This window comes from Cydia strobilella, chromosome 24 (assembly GCF_947568885.1).
Source record: "Cydia strobilella chromosome 24, ilCydStro3.1, whole genome shotgun sequence".
In the NCBI taxonomy this organism is placed as follows: Eukaryota; Metazoa; Arthropoda; class Insecta; order Lepidoptera; family Tortricidae; genus Cydia; species Cydia strobilella.
This window is the reverse complement of record NC_086064.1, coordinates 9,291,349-9,310,102: the sequence shown is the minus strand read 5'-3', so window position 1 is coordinate 9,310,102 and position 18,754 is coordinate 9,291,349. Positions and strand designations below refer to the sequence as shown.

Here is an 18,754-nt window from a genome sequence, read left to right as displayed (position 1 = left end):
TTCGCGGCTTTGCGCAGCGATTCGTGCACGAGTGTGGAGGGCCCTTTTGGCGACGACCTCAATTATAAAGCCAGTCTAATTTTTTTTTTTTTATATATGATGAAAACTAATGATAAAAACAAAATATTTTGTAAGTACCTAATCAACAAAAACTTGCGATACAGCGAGGAAATGCCGCCAGCATCCTTGGTACAATGCCTCAAGGGCCTATTTTAGAGTTAAGCTAATTATTAATTTCGTTTACGTGGTATATATATACCACTGTTTATATCTTGTATGTAAATAAATAAATAAACAACAAATGTTCAAAAAAAGGTCTTCGTATTTAACAACTTTCCAAGAATACATTTGAAATATTAAATATACCTAGTATTGGTTATTTTTATTGTGTAATTTTTCTTTTCAGGTAGGTGCAACATTCGGCCGAATACCGAATAGATGCCGAATATTCGTGGCATCTCTACTATTATTTGGTACAATCAACATCGGCCGAGGCGGATTTTTTTCTTAGTCCAAAAAACATGTATTCTACTAAAAATATATTTAGTAAAGAAATATACATACATACATATAATCACGCCTAGGAGGGGTAGGCAGAGACCATGGATTTCCACTTGCTACGATCCTGACATACCTCTTTCGCTTCCTTCACTTTCATGACATTCCTCATACACGCTTGTCGGTTTAGGGTAAAGAAATATAACACTGCATAGTTGGTAATATATTTAATAAAAAAATAATTATAACGATTAATAACAAAAATAACAAAACTCATTTAAAAAAACAACAAAAATATTCAGTAAACTGATTTAAAAATAAAATAAAAATATTCAGTACCTATCTACCAGCTTCTGGGTACATAATTAAGACAAGAACTTAATATGAATAAATAAAATCAATCAAAATCTAAATCAGTGTTATTTTGTGCTTTGTAGGCTGCATACATCACTATGCATAGGGTTAATAGAAAAAGAATCACGAACAAACATGTTCCGGAGCTCGACGACACCTACACAATTTGAAGACGAGCGGATTTATTAGATATAGCCCCTTTCTAACATTCTTAAAATGTTGTTTATCCTCTTTAGTCATGTGGGTGGCTGCATCTTTCATCTTTTTCTTTTTTCTCGACGGTGCCTCATCTCTTGAATCTGTTCTTCTTTTATTCGAGTTTGAATTATTTTTTGGCAAATCTTCAATATTTACCTCCATCGGCGACACGGACCAAAACTCATCTAAAATTCTAGCACGACGTAGATTTTGAATGTTATGTTCTACGCTCGTTCCGTTTTCTCCTTCAATGGAAGCGTTGATTTCAGTGGAGTCAGAGGAAACATTTTCAAGTCTATCTGCACCTGGAAATATACAACTTAATATGAAGTCAGTTTAGAAGATAAGCCGAGCTCCACGTAGGGCCGAAGGCCAGAAGCGTCCAGAAGGTTAGTGCTCAGACACAGAACATTATCTAGTACACTGTGTATTAGTATAGTGTGAAGGGCGCCATATATATGTATATATATGACAGAGCGCGCAAAGCTTAGATTAGATTAGATTCATTTATTTCTCATTGAAAATGTACATTAATATTAAGCCCGCTCAGACTACGCGGCGCGAAGCCGCGAACGCGAGTGTGGATTCGACTTCGCTGATTAGCGATTCGAGTGTGGAGGGACCTATACATGTGAAAATAAAATGCATTCACAAAAAGATCGTCGCAACACAATATCAATAACAATAATTAAGGATCAAATTTAACAAAGAATAATAATCTAAAAAATAAAATAATGTCCGTTAATAAATAATCAAAAGAAAATAAAACAGTAAAAATTCATTGTGTATAAAACCACTTTCTATAAATAGGAAGGTAAACACTAAAAATCAGTCAAAATAATTAAGAATATAAACAATAAAAAGTCCAAAATAATTGTAAAAATATACGACGACTCAGGCGCCCCCATATGTAAGTCTGAATTACAATGTGTGTAATATGATTACTTTACTAAAACTAATTTTCTTAACTTAAGGATATATCATGATTTAACTTACTTTTCCTTGTTTCAAATGCTAGCACAGGACTTGTTTGCTCCGTTTCTCCATGCCCGGACACATTAACTCCAGATCCCCGAGCTTCTCTCATCTCCTCAACAGGCTCCAAATCTTCATTGATGGACTTCTCTGAACTATGAGCTAAAGGTTCGAACAACTCTTCATCGGGAATAAGGAAGGGAAATTTACGTTCTTTGCTTGCAACGCCCATACCCTCTTTATTACAATCGCTAGATACTTTTTGTATGTCGGTTATTTCAGTTTCTCCTTCTTCAACAGCATCTTCTTGATGGCCAGTTCCGCTAGTGTTTACTACCTCTGTGTTAGATGTTTCATTGATTCTAATTACTGTAAGTTCACTGGCTGTTAGTAGTCTTTGCCCGTCTGTATCTGGTTCTACGATTGAGTTATCTTGGTTATTTGACTGTTCAGCTATGTGTGTCGGGACTTGATTTATACGTTCACCTGGAAAGTAAAATAAATGTTACAAAAGAATAAATAAAAATAAAATAAATTGATTTTATTTCAGGCATTTCATACAGTTAAATTTAAAATGGAATTTTCCTATATACTGTTACAAGACCCAACGTACGTTAATTCCTGGTAACAGCCTAAATTCAGAATAAAAATGTGCTGTGTTCTATTTACCAGAAGTTTCTAAAACGTTCATGGCCCGACCAGATAACCGACCGAATCGTCGCACTGGCACACGTGGTATCAACACAGGGCTCCTATTATCAAACTGTACCGGACGTCTTCTTGGCGAGTCGTGTATTTCTGCAATTGTAGTCGATATTCTATGACAAATTTGGGTTGAATCTTCTGAAACTGATTTAGTTTCAATTATTGCAGATTCTTCTTCGGCATCTTTCCTTGTGTCGATTCCTTCAAAGTCGGATTTGTCATCTTCACTGTCGTGCATACCTGAAACATGTAAAATACTAAGTTAAATAATCAACAAATAACACATCTTCTTTTCGTGTTTAGGGTTCCTTACCCAAAGGGTAAAAATGGGACCCTATTACTAAGACTCCGCTGTCTGTCTGTCTGTCCGTCTGTCACCAGGCTGTATCTCATGAACCGTGATAGCTAGATTAGGTAGACAGTTGAAATTTTCACAAATGATGTATTTCTGTTGCCGCTATAACAAAAATACGAAAAACAGAATAAAATATATGTTTATGTGGGGCTCCCATAAAGCTAAAGACGCGGGTTCGATTCCCGCCTCGGCCACCGGTGGACTTGGTCACTTTTTCTTTAGTGTATGATATCTATTTCAGTTTATTACTCATCTAGTTATTTCTAACCAACCCAAACACAAGTTGCACAGGTTGCGTTGTTTTATCACAGAGTTGCTATGGCCACCTTCTGTCTCCATCATCAGATCTGTTCGATGGTATCATAATATTGCATTTACGTGTGACGTGTGCAAAATTTCAGCTTAATCGGAATACGGGAAGAGGATCAAATTTAACTTGCAAAATTTGACCTGTACATACATAGTTACATAACTACATACATATTTGTGCCATTTACAACCAAAAGGGTACTTATTGTCGCTTGTCAGTAAGGCGCTATTTCCATATAGCTCCAATTAGAAATCAATCTTATCAACACGCGACAATGTGGTACCTTTTGGTTGAAAACGTCACATTTACTTACATGGGTACATTGCAAGTTAAATAAAAGATTTAAACTCACGATTTTTACTCATTATTATTCACAACGACGGGACTTAATCGCGTAAAATAAGTTTTAAATTTACCTCGGACGTTTCGAGGACGGCGTTGTCCCCGTGGTCTCGGAGAAGACTGGCTAAAGTTGACATCAACATCTTCTACTTCTACTTCTTATTTTACGCGATTAAGTCCCGTCGTTGTGAATAATAATAAATAAAAGATTGAAATAAAACTATGAAAACGGATTATATCGCGTATATTGAATTTATAATACATCCCGACGTTTCGAACTCTTTACAGCGTTCGTGGTCAACCCGAGTCGAGTCACCCGTTGACCACGAACGCTGTAAAGAGTTCGAAACGTCGGGATGTATTATAAATTCAATATACGCGATATAATCCGTTTTCATAGTTTTATTTCATGAGTAACTATCGCGGTAACCGAAGACAATATTAAATAAAAGATTGTAAAATAAGGTATATTTTTAAGTAGATAAGAGTAAATGTTACAAAACTTCAGTCATCATCTTCCTCGCGTTGTCCCGGCATTTTGCCACGGCTCATGGGAGCCTAAGGTCCGCTTGACAACTAATCCCAAGAATTGGCGAAGGCACTAGTTTTTACGAAAGCGACTGCCATCTGACCTTCCAACCCAGAGGGTAAAGCCTTATTGGGATTAGTCCGGTTTCCTCACGATGTTTTCCTTCACCGAAAAGAGACTAACAAAACAAACAAAGACAAACAAACCAAAACACAAAACACACACAAAACTTCAGTAATAAAGGCTATTTTTTAAAACGCTTTTATTAGGTTGACCTGTACACGGTAGTAACTATGTAATGGAATCTAAGGTAACTAATTTAACCATCTTCAAAGGATCGTAGCGTCATGAAAATTGGCAGCTGTATGTAGTTCTGATGACAATACAATAATATGGTACTGTCGAATTGATCTGATGATGGAGCCGGAAGATATAAACTGGAACTTCATGATGGAACATCGCGTCGTAGCTGTGTTTGGATTTGTTAGAAAAGTCTTGTAATGAACTTTGACCACGATTAGGTTTCAAGGTCTGATGATGAAGCCGGAAGATAGGCACTGGCATTCCATGATGGAATATCGTATCATAGTCGTGTTTGCACTTGTGAGAAAGGCCACGTAATTGGTTTTTACGTGCATTTATTAAAGCGTGTTTTTCTAGTGATTTTAAACTAATTTTTTTTTAATTACATAGAATAGAATAGAAAGTTCTTTATTGTTTATCATTTTTGTTACATACAAATATGTCCGCCAAAGGGTGTGTCCTTCATGTAATATGTCTTAAAGATCTATACATTTCTTTTTCAACACACCCCGCGCCCCGGCCGCAGCCCGCCCGCCGCCCGCGCCCCTCAACCCCGCGCCCCGCACCCCGCCCCGGCCGCAGCCCGCCCGCCGCCCGCGCCCAGCACCCCGCCCCGGCCGCAGCCCGCCCGCCGCCCGCGCCCCTCACCCCGCGCCCCGCACCCCGCCCCGGCCGCAGCCCGCCAGCCGCCCGCGGCCAGCACCCCGCCCCGGCCGCAGCCCGCCCGCCGCCCGCGCCCAGCACCCCGCCCCGGCCGCAGCCCGCCCGCCGCCCGCGCCCCTCACCCCGCGCCCCGCACCCCGCCCCGGCCGCAGCCCGCCCGCCGCCCGCGGCCGGGGCGAGCGAGGGCCGGCCGGCAGTACGAGTATGACAGATGAAACACACAATACTAACTGTAAAAACTATTAACATTTGATTAATATGAGTTTCTTTTTTTTTCTCGCAAGTGTGTTGAACAACGTCGTATGAAACGCGTGTGCATAGGTCATTACACACATACATCGTGTGTAATGACCAACTTAGCACACTTATATCATAATGTACTATTATGTCGTGTAGCCAATTTACAGCTCACAGGAAAGCGTTACGTTAGTAATGTAATTACACTTTTTATCATGACTTACCTGGATGAAAGAGCTGGCGATAGTACCGCTTCATCCGTCGTTCTAGATCGACGTAGAAGGACGGCGGGTCGTCGTGCCGGTCCGGCTCCGGCTCCACGATCAGGTCCGGCAAGCTGCTGTCCGTGTCCGTGTCCGTGTCCGGCGACGCGCGGTCCGCTTCAGGTATAGGTGATAGACCGACGTAGAAGGACGGCGGGTGGTCATGCCGGTCCGGCTCCGGCTCCACGATCAGGTCCGGCAAGCTGCTGTCCGTGTCCGTGTCCGGCGACGCGGGGTCCTCTTCAGGTATAGGTGATAGTTCGAACCCTAGCGAAAACTAATTATCAGTAAAACATAAAAAAACAGGCCAAGTGCGAGTCGGACTCGCGCACCGAGGGTTCCGTACTTTTTTAGTATTTGTTATAGCGGCAACAGAAATACATCATCTGTAAAAATTTCAACTGTCTAGCTATCACGGTTCATGAGATACAGCCTGGTGACAGACAGACAGACGGACAGCGGAGTCTCAGTAATAGGGTCCCGTTTTTACCCTTTGGGTACGGAACCCTAAAAACCGGACAAGTGCGAGGTGCGAGTCGGCCTCGTTGCGTACAAATTTAAGTTCTTTTCTTCCAATAAATTTATAGTTTTGAGATTTTTCCCTGTACCAAAGACTATATGTTACTCCGTATTGTATGGATGACAGTCTAAGGAAAAAACGTGCCTCGGAAATCAAGAAAATTTGATTCCCGAACGGATGGCGCCACTACGTTTTACCACCATAGGCCTACTCTCGAATAGATGGCGTTGACGGTTTCGTTTGTTATTTAACAATTTTAACGCATATCATGATATCAGTGAAAGAGCATGCGTCAAAATCATATAAAAATAATTAATACAAATAAAAAGAATCAACGTTAATGATTTAGATTTAGATTTATTTATTTCATAATAGCGTGGTTACGGGGAAACCGGACTAATCCCAACAAGGCCTAGTTTCCCCTCTGGGTTGGAAGGTCAGATGGCAGTCGCTTTCGTAAAAACTAGTGCCTACGCCAATTCTTGGGATTAGTTGCCAAGCGGACCCCAGGCTCCCATGAGCCGTGGCAAAATGCCGGGACAACGCGAGGTAGATGATGATGATAATAGCGTGGTTACGAAAAAGATGTCAATATGGCTACTTATAGGTATACCTAAGAGATATCGTAATGGTCGTCAAATTAAAGTACAAGGCGTTACAATATAATAATAAGTAAACAATATCATATCATGTAATTAATTAACTATTGATAATATTAGATGTCATTTCCATATACTTTTACAGAATATAATGGATTATTCAATAAATAATGAGCAAAAACAAAAATTTATCACGACCCGAATCAACAAGATGGCGGTCGGCAAGCTAACCCCCAAAAGTGTAAGTTTTATAGAATTAAAATTAAAATAAAAAGTCGAGTGGGTTCACTCACGAGGGTTCTCCAGGAAGTCCCAGAATATGCGCCGCCGCGTCTTCTCCCATCCATTGTCAGGAGCCTGCATGTTTCCTTAAAACAATTGCAGCTGAAAATCACAAAGTTAAACTCGTCTCGTCCTTCGATGGTAATGGTACATATGATTGTAATTGTTTATTTGTTTGTGGGTATCAAGAAATTTTTTTTTAATTCATCCTTCTGGACAGGCTAACACCATAGGGCCCTCCACACTCATGCACGAATCGCGGAGCGAGGCCGCGAACGCGAGTGTGGAGTTTAGTTCGCTGATTAGCGAACTAGGCTCCACACTTGCGTTCGCGGCTTCGCGCCGTGATTTGCGCATGAGTGTGGAGGGCCCTTTTTTTTATACTACGTCGGTGGCAAACAAGCATACGGCCCGCCTGATGTTAAGCAGACTCCGTAGCCTATGTACGCCTGCAACTCCAGAGGAGTTACATGCGCGTTGCCGACCCTAACACTCCTCTCCCTCGAGCTCTGGCAACCTTACTCACCGGCAGGAACACAACACTATTAGTAGGGTCTAGTGTTATTTGGCTGCGGTTTTCTGTAAGGTGGAGGTACCTCCCCAGTTGGGCTCTGCTCTAGATCTGGAATGACATCCGCTGTCCTGTGCCCCACCACACAAAGCGAGATGTCATTCACAGTGCCCATACCTCTCTTTTGGACGTAGTTTAAGGACATACCCGGGTCCGCGTCCGGGTCTTTATGCCATACTGCATGAATCTAGTATAATGGCCGTAACACATCATCGCACCGCACCAAGGTCATTGTGCGACGCACCCATAAGTAAAAGCGAGAAAGAGAATGACCTTGGTGCGGTGCGACGGTGTGTTAAGCCTTAAAACTGGATCGTACGTGAGGGGTGGGGGGAAATGATCGAACGGGATAGTCTTATGTATTTTACAGTAGGAGTAACAGAGAAAGCGCTGTTATTGTTTGTCCGTGTCACAGTCTCACATTTTTTTTAATTCCCCACCGTAAATTTAGTATGGTTTATGGTGGGCTACAAATCTACTCGACCAATCATATTGTCGCATTGCGTATGTTTTGTCCCTCACGGACGCACGTGTATAGCTGATCTATGTAATGCTAGGTCTATAGGGCCCTCCACACTCATGCGCGAATCGCGACGCGAAGCCGCGAACGCGAGTGTGGAGCCTAGTTTGCTGATTAGCGAACTAGGCTCCAGACTTGCGTTCGCGGCTTCGCGCATGAGTGTGGAGGGCCCTGCCTCGTCTTCGGTGATTAAATTAGAACTTTAATTATGTATTTATTTAATGTCATTTTAGTAAAGATGAAATGGGGTTGGCCAGTCGAAATAATTAGCAGATGGCGACAGCATGGCTTGCCCTCCTAGAATTGTGGCAATTTTTTGTTTTTTTAATGCCCTGGATGCCAGCCCTTTAAGCCAAATCTCATAGAAAAAAGGGCAAGCTATGATGTCTCCATTTCTACAAACCTTTGACAGTTGCCATACCAACCCCATTGGGGATTATGGATTAGTTTAAGATGGCTTTTTGCTACTCGTCACTAGATGGCGTCATAAGCGTTGGAGTAATACAGTGGGCTATAACTGGAACTTGAACAGCTCCATCGAACGAAAAATAAAAACAAAACGTCAATGTCAAATTGTACATCGTATAGACGGGCTGTGTCCCAAAAATTAATCCAAATTAAACTAAAAAATCATGTCTTTCAAGCAAGATTTGCGTCAATTACTAAAGCCATATTACTGGGTCAACATTTTACTAAGCATTTCATACGTGACGGCTAAAAGGACGGGTGTAATTTGCAACTTTTTGTTCCCCGATGTAGATTGCGAGTTAGACAGTCGAGAGACGGAAATTCTATTTTTCCTAATTATCGTCGTGATGCTGCGGACTCGGAAGGCGGGAAGTGTTACGATGGTCAATTATTTGTCGTCTTCGTTCGTTTATACGAAGATTGCTAACCTAATTTTGTGGTTATATGCTGATGTGAGGTATGTATATGTAATTGACCCATTATTTTTGAGTGACCACTAGATACTGTCCGTGCGCGAATTCCATGCACGGCTGAGTAATGTTAGGAATGTTGGGCGTCATGTCCGAGTGATGTCATTTTGTACGTACGGGCGCACTTCCTCGACCTTCGAATGCACGGAATTGGCGCGCGGACAGTACATCACCAATGTTTTTCTGATAATTAGTTTTGACTAGGCTTACAACTATCTCCTCTCGCAGGTCCCACAACAATCCTCATAGACACTTCATAAGCAACAGAGTGGTTAAAGCTTGGACCAAACTCCTTATATATTTTGTATTATTATATTATTATTATATTGTTTGATACACTAGCAGCTGAAAGCAGATGCGTGTATATCACTGCACTTGTTTTTTAGGGTTCCGTACCCAAAGGGTAAATACGGGATCCGATGTCCGTCTGTCAACAGCCTGTATCTCATGAACCGTGATAGCTAGACAGTTGAAACTTCCACAGATGATGTATTTCTGTTGCCGCTATAACAACAAATACTAAAAACAGAATAATATCAATATTTAAATGGGGCTCCCATACAACAAACGTGATTTTTTTGCTGTTTTTTTCCTTAATGGTACGGAACCCTTTGTGCGCGAGTCCGACTCGCACTTGGCCGATTATTATTTTTTTACTATTAGCATAGAGTAACTTATACTAGAGCGGTACTGTCATAGTAAATTTTGTAACCCCAGTAAATTTACTGCCATCTGTCGACACACTTTAAAACTAAAAATGAAGATTTATAAAAATACGATAAAATGTATTTAAATATGGATAAATGTTTTTTTTTTTTTTTTCATTAATTATTTTTATGATTTTGACCCATGTTCTTTCACTGATATGCGTTAAAATTGTTAAATAACAAACGAAACCGTCAACGCCATCTATACGACTGTAGGCCAAAGCTAGTAGCGCCCTCTGAACGAGAATCAAATTTTCTTGATTTTCGAGGCACGTTTTTTCCTTAGACTGTATCCATCTATTACGGAGTTATATCTATCTTTGCTATTAGGTCTATTAGTGTTCATTTTGTTAGTTGTTTTAAGTGTGTGTGTGTGTAAGTGTTTGTCAAGTCTGTTTCTAAAGGTGTTCACTGAAGGCGCACATATCACTGCTTCTGGTAATTTATTCCACTCGCGTAGGACGCGGTTTGATAGAAAGTGCTTCCTAGGATGGCTTGTGCTGGGAACTCGGATAATCTTTAAGCTGTGGCCTCTTAGACGATTGTTATTGTATGTGTTTTTATATTTTATACATTATAAATAATCTAACCTAACCTAAGAAAGAAAATAAATAATTATATTTGCCATAATTATCTGTGCCATATTTGATATTTGTGTTTTTTAGGGTTCCGTACCCAAAGGGTAAAAACGGGACCCTATTACTAAGACTCCGCTGTCCGTCTGTCTGTCACCAGGCTGTATCTCATGAACCGTGACAGCTAGACAGTTGAAATTTTCACAGATGATGTATTTCTGTTGCCGCTATAACAACAAATACTAAAAACAGAATAATATAAATATTTAAATGGGGCTCCCATACAACAAACGTGATTTTTTTGCTGTCTTTTTTCCTTAATGGTACGGAACCCTTTGTGCGCGAGTCCGACTCGCACTTGGCCGGTTTTTTATTACAATGAAGAGTTTATACACACAGTTACCATCAGATATATCGGAGCGGCCAAGGTGACCGAATATGGACTTCGCCGAATACGAACATTCGGTTCAGCTCATACCGAACCGATATTCGGTCGGGCTATAACTGCTTAAAAAGCTGAAAACAAGTTCAAACAGGTCCGCGGTATGCACTCATCACGTTTTGATCCTTCCGACCGACCGGGAAATTTTATGTAAAGAGACGGAATGCCTGAGGGCTTACGCCGAACTTCGCAAATTGCGAGCATCTTTCTCTGCCACCCTAATTACGCCATAATTGGTGTAAAAGAGAGAGATGCCCGCAATTTGCGAATTTCGGTCTTCGTGGTAGGCCCTCTGATCGCGAAGTGCATAGACAGAATAGTTTTTATTTCGGAAATCATCCCTAAAGATACTGAAAAGGGGGGTGAAATTGAGAGATTTAATGAAGTTCAGCTTTAAGAATCTTTATTTCTCAAGAAGATATAACAAAACTTCACTTAAATGAGAAAGATTTACATAAAAAAAAAGAGTTATTAATAAATAAAGTTCCTGATAATTAATGTCAAGCAATGAAGCAATGTGCTCAAATTGATTGACCGCTATTTCTATTTTTTTTTTTAGTTGTAATATTATTAATTAATTTAGTACTTAACATAGTTTTTAGTTTTTTTTATACTAACACCGTTATGGATCAATGCAGATCTGAAATAAACGTTTTTTTTTTTTTCATTTATTTTATTTAAACTTACTCTAGCTGCTGTTACTGATTCCGCGCAGACAAAGTTGCGGGCAAAAGCTAGTACATTATAAAGTTGGTTAACATTACAAGATACACATATCACATGATGCAAAATTTTCACAGCCCTGTGACACTAATAAGTTGCTAATGATCGCTGACGGCACAGATTATATAACAGATCTTACGAGCTGACGGTTACAAATATAATGACTTAAGATGTGGTATAATGTTAATTAATTAAAGCTTGAAGCGGCTTGTGTTGTTTGGAACCCCTATGAAACAACCTATATCCTGCTGCTAGAGCGAGTGCAAAAGGCGTTTCTACGCTCCCTCTACAAAAAAATGTACGGATATTACCCATTTTTATACCCTACAATTTTTTTGCAGGGTACATTAGGTTTTAACTCACTTGAGGTGAGGCGAAATTACAGACTGTGTACTTTAGCCAGTAGAATTTTACGTGGGGATTCTGACTGCCCCGAACTAGTAGCTCAGTTGCTGCGTCTATATGTTCCCTCACCGACTAGAGTTCTGTTTCGACCGCGTTGTCGCCATTTGTTAGCGCTGCCACCAGTACGAACTGTGTCCCGCCGTAAATCACCGCTTGTTCAAGCCTTGCACCTGCTAAACTCGCTCCTCGAATCAGCACCAAACTGTGATGTGTTTGCGAGTGGATGGTTGGACGTGTGTTATGAATGCTTGAGGTTCTGCGAGACGAGGAATGAACGGCCTTCTTCTGTTATATGTTAATTTAGATTTGTGTACTATGTGTATGAAATGTCTATTGGTTTCACAGTGCTTTGGATCACTGTTATGCTGTGAAATGTAATGAATAAAAAATAATAATTAATAATAGTAGTTTTTATCGCGTATATATATAGGTATATATATAAATAATTGTAGTGTATAACTAGCCTTATGAACCGATTTTGCATGTACAACCAGCCTTAAAGTTTATAGTCTATGATTGTTCATTATTTTAGTATGTGGGTATTTTTGCACTTTGTAATTTTTCCTCAGTCACCCGTTGACCACGAACGCTGTAAAAGGGTTCGAAACGTCGGAATGTATTATAAATTCAATATACGCGATATAATCCGTTTTCATAGTTTTATTTCATAATGTTAATTAAATTAACATTGCAAGCAAGGTTGTAGTTCTAATTGGTTCAGGATGTTTCTTTACCATGCACTTGATTATAATTAATATCATTAACGGGTCTAATGCGATTAAATTTCATTATTTTACCTTTTTTTTTGACTTTTCAGCCAGGTTGCACTAGCTGTGGTCACGATAATAGCTGAAAATTGTTGAGCATTAGACTTTTCGTTCGTCGCGACATCTATTGTCAACTAGCAGTACTGATAAATTCGCTATTTGACGCTAGATGTCGACTACGAAAATAACCCGGGTTTTGGTAAGAAAACTGATGTATAGAGATATTTTAGTATAGTTATGTATTTAAAGATTATAATAAAATAATGTTTAACCAGGTATTGGCTGTTGTATTTATAAATAGATAGATAGATAGATAAACTGTTTATTTGTTTGCCACAATACACACAAAATATTCAAATACAGAAATGACATAGGTACACAGAACAATCCAGAAAATAAATAAAAATTACAACAACAAATAAGTCACACCGACTTTTACATAATATGTAGAGGAAAAGGAAAAAAATACATAAAAATACTGTTTTATACAAATAAAAAAATACAACAGCTAACAACCAATACATAGCAACGTATTTTTCATGTTTGTCAGTGACATGTTGTATTGACTTGTACAATACTTGCAGAATACATTTTTTTAATTTTGATTCTCCTTTCATTTCAGATATGGCCTACCATACGGTGCTCTGCTCATCCTGACTGCCCTCCTCCTCCCGGAACCCACCTACATGGGCCCGGAGCACATAACCTACTTCCGCGGAGTCGCCACACTGGATGAGGAGCTCCGACACAAAGGGAATACTTGGCTGGTGTGCTTGTATGCGGCGTGGCATCCGGCCTGTGTCAACTTTGCTCCGGTGTTCGCTGAGTTGTCGGCGAGCTATAGCTTGGAGAATCTGAAGTTTGGGAAGATGGATATTGGCAGGTAAAATCCTTCTATATTATAAAATGAAGGTTGCATGCATCACCCGTGAACAAGATGCATGTAACTGCGTCGAAATATCGGGAGCTCATAAACAGTTCAAAAGATAATCACGGTCTATATTCCGGTCAATATGTCTAGTGAAAGATAGTATGACTCTGTCTATGTTTGAAATGAGACAGTCCTTTGACACACTATATATGCAGATACCCCGAGGCGGCAGCGAAGTACCGCATCCAAGACGGGCCGACCAGTCGGCAGCTGCCCACCGTGCTGTTGTTCACTGAGGGGGCGGAGTCCCAGCGCCGCCCGCACCCGGACACCCAGGGCAAGCTACAGAAGTGAGTAATCAACTAATCTTTATCATCTTATAAAATGCCCCGATTAATCGTCAGTATGCAATCGTACTGCTTTTTAGGGTTCCGTACCCAGAGGATAAAAACGGGACCCTATTACTAAGACTCCGCTGTCCGTCCGTCTGTCACCAGGCTGTATCTCATGAACCGTGATAGCTAGACAGTTGAAATTTTCACAGATGATGTATTTCTGTTGCCGCTATAACAACAAATACTAAAAACAGAATAATATAAATATTTAAATGAGGCTCCCATACAACAAACGTGATATTTTTGCTGTTTTTTTCCGTAATGGTACGGAACCCTTCGTGCGCGAGTCCGACTCGCATTTCGCCGGTTTTTTAAAGTGTATTCATAGATAGATAAATAAACACTAAGTTATTTTCACAACATACATGGTACAAAGAAAGATTTATTAAAAAGCTTAAATTAAAAGAAAAACTATTATAATTCTGAGTACCCATAACACAAGCCTCCTTGAGCTTACCGTGGGACTTAGTCAATTAATCAAATAATGTCCTATAATATTTATTTATATTTATTTTTCAACTCTTCACAGATTTCTATTCTCCAAAGACAACGTGAAAGCAGCCTTCGATATGGACGCTCTGTACCAGCAGTGCAAGGAGAAACTCGCCGCCAAACCCAAAGACAAGATTAAAGACAAGAAGACACAATAGACAGAAAACTTGTCAGAATAGTGTGTATCTGCTGGAGTTGGACCAAGCTAACACTGCAGCGATCGATAAAAAGTAGTTTTTTGAAAATCAGCATGTGATGTGACTAGGGGAGCGTTCAAATATTACGTAACACAATTTTTGAAGATTTTTCGTGTAACGCACAGTAACGTTTAGTTGGACCCCCCCTCCTCCCCCTAAACATTACGTAACACTTAGTGATCATTTTTTTACCTAAAAGTTACAATTACCTTGCGCAAAATACCGGAAAGTCGCTAAAATACCTTTTGTTATTATTTTAATCGCGTTTGCGGAAAATAATAAAACAATATATGCGTGTGAATGCGTTCCCTAGTTTAAAATTCAAATAAAAAACAATGTTACGTAACGGGTTGTTCGAACCCCCCCCCCCTGTAACGCATCGTAACGTTTTATAAGACCCCCCCCCCTCCCCCAAATTGCGTTCCGTATTATTTGAACGCTCCCTAGACCACAGCAGAAAAAGTATATTCATTTCTCATGCTCTGAAAGTGGGTCGTTGTTGTTCTAAAAAGAGTGCAGAAAATGATACGTTTCCGCTCTAGAGCACTGTACTTTCCAAGTTACGTTTTTTTTTATTTTTTTTAGTTAGCTTGGGCTAACTCTACCTTCTTTTTTTGTCCAGTGATTTAAATTATCTCACCTGACTTATTATATAAAAGTCATTTTAATTTTTAACAAGCAGAAACTTCTGCGAAACGATGCTAGAATAAATTTAAAAGTGGAAAAATTACTGTCTTGGGTGAGACTTGAACTCACGGCATCTGACCTAGACCCATATGGTGGAATGATTCGCTGGCTATGGATGAGGTCTTGGTGGCTCAGATAGCAGAGCGCTGGAGTATCGATCCAGAGGCCGTGAATTCAAGTCTCACCCAAGACAGTAATGTCTCCACTTTTAAATTTATTCTAAGCTTAATATAAGTCAGTTAAAAGAATGAAAGTTTAATTTTAAGTGCCATTTTTATATACACCAGCGAATGCATTCTTTATTTATTAATTTTATTATACATATATTTAATAAGCGCTGGTGGCCTAGCGGTAAGAGCGTGCGACTTGCAATCCGGAGGTCGCGAGTTCAAACCCCTGCTCGTACCAATGACTTTCGAAACTTACGTACGAAATATCATTCGATATTTACCAGTCGCTTTTCGGTGAAGGAAAACATCGTGAGGAAACCGGACTAATGCTAATAAGGCCTAAACCTTTGGGTTGGAAGGTCAGATGGCAGTCGCTTTCGTAAAAAGTAGTGCCGACGCCAATTCCTGGGATTAGTTGCGGAGCGGGCCCTAGGCTCCCATGAGCCGTGGAAAATTCCGGGACAACGCGAGGAAGATACATATATTTAATATAGAGTAATGTAATAGTCGTCGTAAGCAGGGACCGGCCCGCTATCCCTTATCGGGGTTTTATAAGGGTATTGCATAAGGCTTAACTCACCATACCCTTTGCCAGACGAAACCCTTTGTTTTGCTTTTAAAAACCCTTATATAAAGCTACCACATTTGAGTAATCGGTAGCCCAAATACCTTTACAAAACCCTTATAATCCGCTCACCAACACCTTGCATATTGCTTATAAGGGTTAGCCTTATAAAGGGCCTCCCTTTTAGCATATAAGAGTGCTAATTTAAGTCGTCTACCTTGTTCATAAAGCACACATTACTTCGAATCCGAGCGATCGTCGGCGGCGACGGCGGCGTTCTTTGACTAGGCACGTATTTTCTTTCCTTTTTATACACTACCGTAGATATATACCAATCCTGTCTCTTTCACGCAAAGGGAAACCTTTATAAAAAGCGCTTAAAGATAGGGGAAACCCTTATTAAGAGCTAGCCTTATTTTTGGTTAGCTATTCGGTAAGGGTTAGTCAAAGGTAAGGGTATGAATGGGCTTGCAGTTCAAAAGGGAAAGTCTTTCAATGTGTTAGCCGTGTTTAAGTGTCGCCCATTGAAAGGGTTTTATCGCGGAAAGGGTTGTCCGGTCCCTGGTCGTAAGTACAGTCGAGGGCATAAATATATACACGGTGTTTCATGACCCACTGAAAACCTAAAAACAGTTTGTTCAGAAACGATAGGAGAATCGATCGCGCTATGTTTTAATGGGGGTAATTTTTTATTATTTTTACATGCCCATTCTGCAGGTTTGTAATGCAACAATATCAATAACTAGCATTTGACACGTTGTTTGTCAATGAGCACCCTTAACTGGCCATTGGTAAACCTTATCTCGTTGCAGTAAGGTATGCAAATGGTCTGTTAACAGTGTTTACGATGGTAACTAGCAATTGTCTGATGTCACTAAAACGACGAAGCATCTTGTGTAGAATTACCAGTCGAATAGAATTGTTGATAAAACTAAACAACTAATTATTTTTTTAAATATTTATCGGATTAAAAAATAAATACTAAAGATGAGTTCAAAATAAATAAAAACTGTTGGGGTGTCTGAGGTTTTCAGTGGCTCAAGTAACACCGTGTATACATTCTCTAAGTTTCAAAAATATGTGTACGCTGTTACACCTTAGACAATAAAGTCGTGTTCACATATTTTTGAGCCATTTGTCTGGATCTGGATCGATATCATTGCCTTCGACTGTACATTGCATTTACAGTACACATGGTGCTGCTTTCTCGCACTAGTGCGTAAAACAGCACTTTTCGTGCATATGTCGAAAGTATAAAGGGCCATATGTACTGTAAAACGTTGTGCGATACACGTGCGTATAGGTAATTCGCAACACGTGTCGATTTAAAACACTCCCTGCGGTCGTGTTTTAATTGATCGCCACTCGTTTTTTTTTTTTTTTTTATGAAACAGGAGGCAAACGAGCAGACGGATCACCTGATGGTAAGCGATTATCGCCGCCCATGGACACCCGCAACACCAGAGGGGTTGTAAGTGCGTTGCCGGCCTTTAAGATGGGAGTACGCTCTTTTCTTGAAGGTTTGAAGGTCATATCGGTCCGGAAATACCGCAGGCTCGTTTCGAATTTCCTCTATTCCGCACTTCACTTATCGTAAATAACTATTTCATTTCTCATGCTCTGAAAGAGGGTCATTGTTGTTCTAAAAGGTGTGCAGAAAATGATACGTGTCTGCACTAGAGCATTTTACGTTCGAAGTACGATTTTTTTAATTTTTTTACGATACGCAATTGAAATTTGAGTTTAAATGGATTTGTTATACAATTTCCATTCTAATATTTGACTCTCCATTCCATAAATAACGATACTTTTGCCTGAATTGTTAATTGAAAGTACCCTCAAGAAATACTATAAAAATGTATACTTGTCATGTTTTAAAAAAAACACATGCATTTTACTTTCCTCGTATTCGAAATGAAAAGTAGAGTGTTTAACTCGGGTGAAAGGCATCATTTCTGCCTCGGACTATTGGCGCTCTCACTGCGTTCGAGCACCAAAATACCTCGGCAGAAATGAGTGCCTTTCATCCCTTGGTTAACAATCTACTATTTCACTTCTCATGCTCTTAAAATTGACATTTAGTCGTTAAAGTTGTTTATTATGCTCTAGAGCATAAAGTAAAATTGTCTATTACGACTTTTATTAACATTAAGGCGGTTCCCTGAGCCAGAAGGCGAAAAATCTCCTTATATGATCATGTTTTTCTAAGAGGCGTTAATATTCGTAGACGTGGAAAAAATATATGTAGTTCTTGACTATATTATCTTTAACAACATAGCTTCCGATACACGAATTATGACACTTCGCTCGATACAATTAATTCCCAAAGTAACCTCTAACTTGGAATTTCAATCCTACTTTACTCGGTTATTAATTATGTGATACTATAAACAAAAAAAGAAGAAAAAACAATCTTAACATAAATAGTAATTTCATAGCTTTAGAATTTCGATGTTGTAAGGTAACGTTTTTAAAATAAATAAAAACCGACAAAATTCGATCCAAATTGACACTTGGCGCGTATGTTCTTTCCCGTTCTTTCTTGCGAAATGTGACAAAGACAGCGGCAAACCGATGGAACGGCCTTAAGGTCCAA

The 18,754-nt window shown here is 39.8% G+C and overlaps 3 protein-coding genes across 3 annotated transcripts; 1 reads left to right on the top strand and 2 right to left on the bottom strand.

Annotated features, from left to right (window-relative positions):
• Positions 1-966: 966 nt before the first annotated feature.
• On the bottom strand, positions 967-3,424 carry LOC134752522 (uncharacterized). Its single transcript, XM_063688216.1, has 4 exons — positions 3,358-3,424; positions 2,695-2,970; positions 2,047-2,511; positions 967-1,355 (listed from the first exon to the last, which is right to left on the bottom strand). The coding sequence occupies exons 1-4, from the start codon at positions 3,422-3,424 to the stop codon at positions 976-978; spliced, it is 1,188 nt and encodes a 395-aa protein (XP_063544286.1). The 3' UTR covers positions 967-975.
• Positions 3,425-5,682: 2,258 nt separating this feature from the next.
• Positions 5,683-7,279, bottom strand: LOC134752521 (uncharacterized). Its single transcript, XM_063688215.1, has 2 exons — positions 7,145-7,279; positions 5,683-5,999 (listed from the first exon to the last, which is right to left on the bottom strand). Exons 1-2 carry the CDS (start codon positions 7,212-7,214, stop codon positions 5,683-5,685), a joined length of 387 nt encoding a protein of 128 aa, XP_063544285.1. The 5' UTR covers positions 7,215-7,279.
• Positions 7,280-8,811: 1,532 nt separating this feature from the next.
• On the top strand, positions 8,812-14,894 carry LOC134752016 (thioredoxin-related transmembrane protein 2 homolog). The gene is made up of 4 exons (XM_063687573.1): positions 8,812-9,149; positions 13,404-13,664; positions 13,868-14,002; positions 14,577-14,894. Exons 1-4 carry the CDS (start codon positions 8,857-8,859, stop codon positions 14,695-14,697), a joined length of 810 nt encoding a protein of 269 aa, XP_063543643.1. The 5' UTR covers positions 8,812-8,856; the 3' UTR covers positions 14,698-14,894.
• The last annotated feature ends 3,860 nt before the right edge of the window (positions 14,895-18,754 follow it).